The sequence below is a fragment of the Mesoplodon bidens genome, assembly GCF_964165515.1.
Source record: "Mesoplodon bidens genome assembly, chromosome: 8".
Lineage (NCBI taxonomy): Eukaryota > Metazoa > Chordata > Mammalia > Artiodactyla > Ziphiidae > Mesoplodon > Mesoplodon bidens.
This window is the reverse complement of record NC_138165.1, coordinates 61,180,478-61,187,533: the sequence shown is the minus strand read 5'-3', so window position 1 is coordinate 61,187,533 and position 7,056 is coordinate 61,180,478. Positions and strand designations below refer to the sequence as shown.

General features: G+C 39.5%; 1 protein-coding gene across 6 annotated transcripts in view; it reads left to right on the top strand.

Moving 5' to 3' along the window:
- Positions 1-4,028: 4,028 nt before the first annotated feature.
- The window catches only part of ACMSD (aminocarboxymuconate semialdehyde decarboxylase), a 65,360-nt gene continuing 62,332 nt past the window's right edge, over positions 4,029-7,056 (top strand). For 3 of the 6 annotated variants that reach the window (XM_081242099.1, XM_081242097.1, XM_081242096.1), the window contains exon 1: positions 4,046-4,392. In XM_081242099.1, coding sequence (XP_081098225.1) covers positions 4,374-4,392 — 19 coding nt within the window. In that variant the 5' untranslated portion in view covers positions 4,046-4,373. Of the gene's footprint in view, positions 4,393-7,056 lie in introns of all 6 variants that reach the window. The other 3 variants (XM_081242098.1, XM_081242100.1, XM_081242101.1) reach the window with 3 other exon arrangements.

Below are 7,056 nucleotides of genomic sequence, written 5' to 3'. Positions count from 1 at the left end.
GCCATTTCATTTTGTGCTATTTGCCTATCTTTTTTATGTTTCTTTTTTCCTGTATTGTCTTCCTCTGAATTGATTTTGCGGGGGGGGGTTTGAGTATTTTTTTGCTGCATTGGGTTGCTGTGCGCGGGCTTTCTCTAGTTGTGGCAAGCAGGGGCTACTCTTCGTTGTGGTGCTTGGGCCTCTCATTGCGGTGGCTTCTCGTGTTACCGAACATGGGCTCTAGGCATGCAGGCTTCAGTAGTTGCAGTGCGTGGGCTCAGTAGTTGCAATGTGCAGGCTCTAGGGCACGCGGGCTTCAGAGTTGTGATGCACAGGCTCAATAGTTGTGGCTCGCGGGCTTAGTTGCTCCACGGCATGTGGGATCTTCCCGGACCAGGGATCGAACCCATGCCCCCTGCATTGGCAGGCAGATTCTTAACCACTGCACCACCAAGGTAGTCCCTGAATTGATATTTTTTTCATTATTCCATCTTCCACTTAACTGGATTGGAAGTTACATACTCTATATGTAATCTTTTAGTAGTTACTTTGGAAATTTTTACCATGACTCATTGTGGGAGGCTGAATAACGTCCCTACTCGAGGACACCCAGAACCTGTGAAAATGCCACCTTACATGGGAAAAAACACTTTGAAAATGTGATTATATTAAAGCTCCTGGGATGGGGAAATTATCCTGGGTCATCTGGGTGGTCCCACTGGGATTACATGAGTCCTTAGAAGAGGGCGATGGGAGGGTTAGAGTAAAAAAAAGGTGATGTGATGGCAGAAGCAGAGAAAAGGACTATGAGATGCTAACTGCTGGCTTTGAAGATGGAGGATGGGGTCATGAGCCAAGGATGCACACAGTATCTAGAAGCTAGAAAAGGCAAGGAAACCAATTCTGTTCTAGAGCCTTCCTTAGGAACACAGCCCTGCTGACCCATTTTAGACTTCTGACTTCCAGAACTATAAATGAATAAATTTGTGTTGGCTTAAACCACTAAGATTTGTGACAGCAGCTATTGGAAACTAGCGCAGATTTTGACGTCTGAAAGTGGGGTGCTACTGTAAGAAACACATAAAAATATGAAAGTGGCTTTGGAACTGGGCAGTGGGCAGAGGTTAGAAGAACTTTGAGGTGCATGATAGAAAAATCCTAGATTTCCTTGAACAGGCAGTCAGTAGAAATACAGATGTTAAAGATTCTGCCAGTGAAAGAAAGCTCAGAGGGAATTATGGAGCATGGTAGAGAAAGCCGATATTGTCTCAGAGAATACCTAAATCATCATAAATAGATCATTGGTAGAAATATGGATGTTAAAGGCACTAATGGTGGGGGCTCAGAAGGAAATGAGGGACATTCTAGAAAGTGGAGGAAAGGGGATCCTTGTTATACAGTGATGGAAAACGTAGCTCAATTGTGTGTCCTGCAGTTGTGTGGAAATCAGAGCATATAAGTAATGAAATTGGATATTTAGCTGAGGAGATTTCTAAGCAAAATGTTAAACGTTCATCCTGGCTCTTTATTGCTGTTTATAGTCAAATGCAAGAGGAAAAAGATTGAAAAACTGGTAAGAGAAAAGGAACCAGGACTTGATGATTTAGGAAATTCTCAGCTTATCAAGATTGCAAAAGATGTTAAAATGAGGAGATTCACTGTTAGGAGGGCATGCTTTGGAGAGAAAAACCAAGAATATAGCTGGACAGGGCTTCCCTGGCGGCACAGTGGTTAAGAATCCACCTGCCAATGCCGAGGACACGGGTTCAAGCCCTGGTCTGGGAAGATCCCACATGCCGTGGAGCAACTAAGCCAGCGCACCACAACTACTGAGCCTGTGCTTTAGAGCCTGTGAGCCACAACTACTGAAGCCCGCGTGCCACAACTACTGAAGCCTGCAGTGCGTGAAGCCTGCAGTGCGTAAAGCCTGTGTTCTGCAACAAGAGAAGCCACAGCAATGAGAAGCCCTTGGTGTACCGCAACAAAGAGTAGCCCCCACTCGCTGCAACTAAAGAAAGCCCACGCACAGCAACAAAGACCCAGCTCAGACTAAAATAAATAAATAAATTCATAAAAAAAAGAATATAGCTGGACAACCTTTTGCTAGTGCCTTAACTCTGTAAAATAGGCATCATCATCATCACTATTATTATTATTATTAAAAATATTATTTAAATGTACTTATAAGATTACCAGTTTCTTTACTCCCCACTCATTTTACATTTCAGACAATTTTTTCCTGGGGTCATTCTTCCTCCTACCTGGAGTATATCATTAGAAATTCCTTAAGCGAGTTCTGTTGGTAGGAAACTCAGTTTTTATCTGAAAATTTCTTTACTTCTTCTTCACTGTTAAAATAAAATTTTACAAGGTATACAGTTCCAGGTTGACTATTAGCTTTTTGAACATATTATTCTATTGTCCTATGGCTACCATCATTGCTTTGAGAAGTTGGCTGTCAGTCTAATTGCTGAGTTTTGAAGGCATTCTCTTTTTCTCTCTAGCAGTTTGTAGGATCTTTATTATTGGTGTTCTGTAGTTTCACTGGAAAGCTTCTAGAAAGGGAGTTTTTTCTTAATCCTTGTAGATATAGGTTTTGATTCCTAGCTATTATCTCTTGGAGTATCTCTCCTCCAACTTCTCTCTCCTCTTTTAGCACTCCAACTAGACTCCTTTTAGACTTTCTTAATCTACCCTTTGTACTTTGTGACACCCTTATATACTCTTATATATGCTCAATCCCCTCGCATCTCCATGCAAGTGTCTCTTCCAATTCATTAATGAAGGAGTCTCAACTTCATACAAGCCTATGGCATGATCTCCCACTTCCCTCTAGGATATTAATTTTCAAAGCTCCAGGGTTCTGAATCCACATTACCTGGGTTCAAATTCTGGCTTATTTACTCACACACTCACTACTGTGTGACTATGGACAAGTTACCTAACTTCTCTGTGCTTCAGTTTCCTCTCCTATCAAATGAATATTGGTAATAGTTCCTCTTAGAGGAATGTTATCAAGAATAAATGAATTGATTTGAGTAAAATGCTTGGAACAGTGCCTAGCCCATATAAAGTGCTTTAAAACTGCTTACACTTACTCTGAGTACTGGCATGTGCCTCCATGTTATTTTAAGGCTAATTCATTTGCTTAAGCTCATTGAACTTTTTACAAAAATGATCTTGAGGATTTCCTGTATTTTCTTTCAAGCTGAGCAAGCATTTAAATATATGTTTGTTATAATTTATCCAGAATCTAGTTGAAAAGAATGTTTGTTAAAATTTATCCAGATTCTAGTTGAATAGCCTAGTAGGAAGGTTGTTTTTTTGTTTAAACTACCTAGTCCCTTCATTGTGGAGACTGAGCTGATGGAAGCATTCCAAAGCAGGTTCAAGGTTTTGCCAGGGTCCTTAGGTCCCCTGAACATTTTAAGCTTTCCAGGAATAGGAAAGGACAAACACAGGACAATAAAGGGCTGCTTTGCTCCAGGCTCTCTTTGGAAGCAGGACCACAAGCCTCCCTTTATGCTCCAGTGGAAGCCCTCCCCAAACTGCTCTGACAACCCTCTACTCCTCCCTACACTTACACTCTGTACAAATACCTATAACAATGTACATATCATTTTATCTCTCATTCAACCTTATATTCTCAGCACATAGTAGTTCTCAATAAAAGTTTGTCAAATGCATGTATGAACAAATGAAAGAAAAGGCAATGGAGGAAATAACATATACCAAGTATGGGTTCTTTCTATGATTTAAAAGTCAAGATGAAACTTCCTCCACACGTTTCAACATGCTAGATTTTCATGAACAAGCCAATTGCTAAGTATTGTTTAAAGACATAGAGGTAACTACCGTACAAAAAGCAAAAAGCATTACAATTGGTTTCTTCTGGGGAATGAAACCAAGAATAAGAACAGATGAGTCAGGGATCTATTATTTTCTTTAAAAGTCTTCTGATATTTGATTTTTAACTATGTATATCTTGATAAAAATTAAAATATTCAAAAACAAAGATTAGTCCATTTTTGACCTGCTATAACTCAAAAGCAGTCTGCAGTACATTTGACCTCACGGGGTTTAGTACAGTTTTGTTTTGTTTTGTTTTTTTTAGTTTTGTGCCCGGAGTCCTGATTACCAAAGAGTTGTTGACCCAAAGCCAAGTCGACAGATAAACAGAACTGTGGACTTTAAGAAGGTAGCTCCAATGAATCTATACCGGCTGAGCAGGCATACTGAGTGGTGCCTGAAGGCAGCTGTAAGGATGAAGTAAATCAATTAACTCCATGGTTTTCATGAAGACCTCTTCATATCAAAACTTCTTTCTTTACATGTGTCTCCTCTGATCCCGTGGAGATGAAAATTGACATCCACAGTCATATTCTACCAAAAGAATGGCCAGATCTAAAGAAGGTAAGGGTGATTAATTTGCTGAATTATTTCTAGAACTTCTCCAGCATTTCTCAATGCCTCTACTATAGAATGATGTCTTCTTTTGGGAATTAGATGTTAAGTTTCTCTGCTTTAGGAGTGATTTTAAGTTATTTGGTAGTTATTAAGTTATTCTGATTTCCTAGTTTTTTAAAATGATTTCATATTTATTTTGAAAGAACATTGATAAAAAGAAGTAAGTGTTCTCTCAAAATCCCTTTTCCCCTCAAATGAAGCACTCTTTAAAACTTCTGGACGATATAAGTCAAGCAGGTTTACTTCCATTTAAGTCACATATTCAGCTGCTGGGGAGACAGATGACAATTACAGTTTCAAGTAAGAGACTATTAAAAAATAGAATGTGATAGGTTCTCATTACTTCTAAAACATGTCTCCTTTCTAAAATGTTTAAAATAAGTTTTAGAAGCACCAAATGATAGCTCTGTGGAAATTTTTTTTTGTCTATTTTAAGACACTGTCTGAAACCATTCCTTTTTGATGTTCTTTAAGCTGTAAATCCTTGTTATGAAGTACAGAGTAGGAACATCAAAAAAAAAAAAAACTAGAGGAAATGACATGAAACGTTTGCACAGTGAATGTCTCTCAAGACTCTTCTCTGTGTTTCTCAAAAGATGGAAATTTCCTTTTGTCATTAAGAAGTTTTAAATGAATACTAAAACAGGAAGGTGGGGAAAATGAAAGAAATTTAAAATTGGTTTGAGTTTTTGTTCGGGCTAAGTATCAGATTTTACCCAATCTTCAGCCTTCTCTAGTACTTATACACTACTCATAGTGTTTCATCTTTTTTATCCCAAGTGAGGAAAAATGAATGAACCCAAACTCTAATTAAAATGTGGTTCACTGTTTCATTGTGCAGGTAAATGAAACGATTTTCTTCTCATAGTTGTCTTTTGGAAGAATGGTCATCTTAGGTGTTTCTTTGTCCACTGGTATTTTAGGTTAAGATGGACAGTGGACATTGTAGATCAGAAAATACAAGTGATGCTAAACCATCTTTGAAAGGTTTTCCTATTATAGTTCATGGTAAGAACTAACCCTATCAAACTAACCCCTCCAAAAGGAGCCTAAGTGCCTACATGGGAACTTGCTGCTCTGAATGCTGTCAACCTCATCATATTTTATTAAAGTGTAGACACCACTGCACAATGTTAGTGATGAATACCCAAAACATTCTACCTAGTATCCTGTGCCATAACCCTACCTCCCAAGCCTGCCTCCACTCTGAGCGGAGAACTGGTCACCAAGAGCTGACAATTTCTAGCCGCCTCACCTAATGCAGGGCCCTGAAGGCATTATTAAAACTGCTCCCCCCACCAAAAAAAAAAACTGCCCCAGAAGCTCAGGGATGCAGAGTATGGGGAGGCTATAGCCACAGCTGTGTGCCCTGGAGATTCCCCTAGCACAAGTTCTGCTGGCTCTTTATTGTTATGCCTTCTTATCTTCTAGTTATGCCTTCCTATCTTCTAGTTATGCCTTCCTATCTTCTAGTTATGCCTCCTATCTTCTAGTTATGTCCTCCTATCTTCTAGTTATGCCCTCCTATCTTCTAATTATTCGTGAAAAGAGGGGAGGGGCATTTTGTACCGATTAACCAGGCTTTTATCAAGCAGTCTCACACCCTGCAAGCAGATAACTGATATACTTTTTTAAAAAAAATTTTATTGACGTATAGTTGATTTACAATGTTGTGTTAATTTCTTCTATACAGCAAAGTGGCTCAGTTATATGTATATAACTGAGTATATATACATATAATATGTATTTTTTCTTTTTCATATTCTTTTCCATTATGGTTTGTCACAGGATATTGAATACAGTTCCCTGTGCTATACAGTAGGACCTTGTTGTTTATCCACCCTATATATAATAGTTTGCCTCTGCTAATCCCATACTCCCAATCCTTCCCTACCTCCCCTCCCCCTTGGCAACCACAAGCCTGTTCTCTATGTCTGTGAGTCTGTTTTTGTTTCGATAACTGATATACTTGATGCTGATGATGCTGATGATGGTAGTAATAATAATCATAATACTCTTACACTTCCAGAGAGCAATATATACATGTAATTTGATTCCATAAAATCTTGTGAGTTTCAGATAGGATTTCTATCATTAGCCCTGCTGGACAAATGAGGCCCCTGAGACTCAGAAATGAGGCTAGAATCCCAGAGCTTCATGGGGCTATGGTGGCCCCTCCATAGCTCTACGCCCACACCTACCTTCCAAGAGCTGCCCAGGAGCACATCATGGGGGGGATGTCCCTGCTTCCCTCTGCTAGACACCAGCCTGCTCCCCAACTCTCCACACTCATGTAAACCCACTGAGGGCTTCCTCACAGCAGGTCAAGCAATGTGATCTGCTATGTGCTGGAAGTTTCCGTTGGACTGCAGGCAAGTCAGTGATGAAACAATTCGCAGAAAACAGTTTGTGTTTTCAAACTGGGAGGAGGGAGATAAATAAAAATACATCTAAATGGTGGTGGGTTCCTTCTCTCTCTCTGTCCTTATTTCCAGTCTATATGAGCAGAGTATTAAAGTGACATTAGTGGATAGCAGATAGTCCTTGGTGTTCATAGAGTTCAATATTTCTAGCAGAATTTCCTTTGTCTTCAAATCGTTTCTTAGTAGG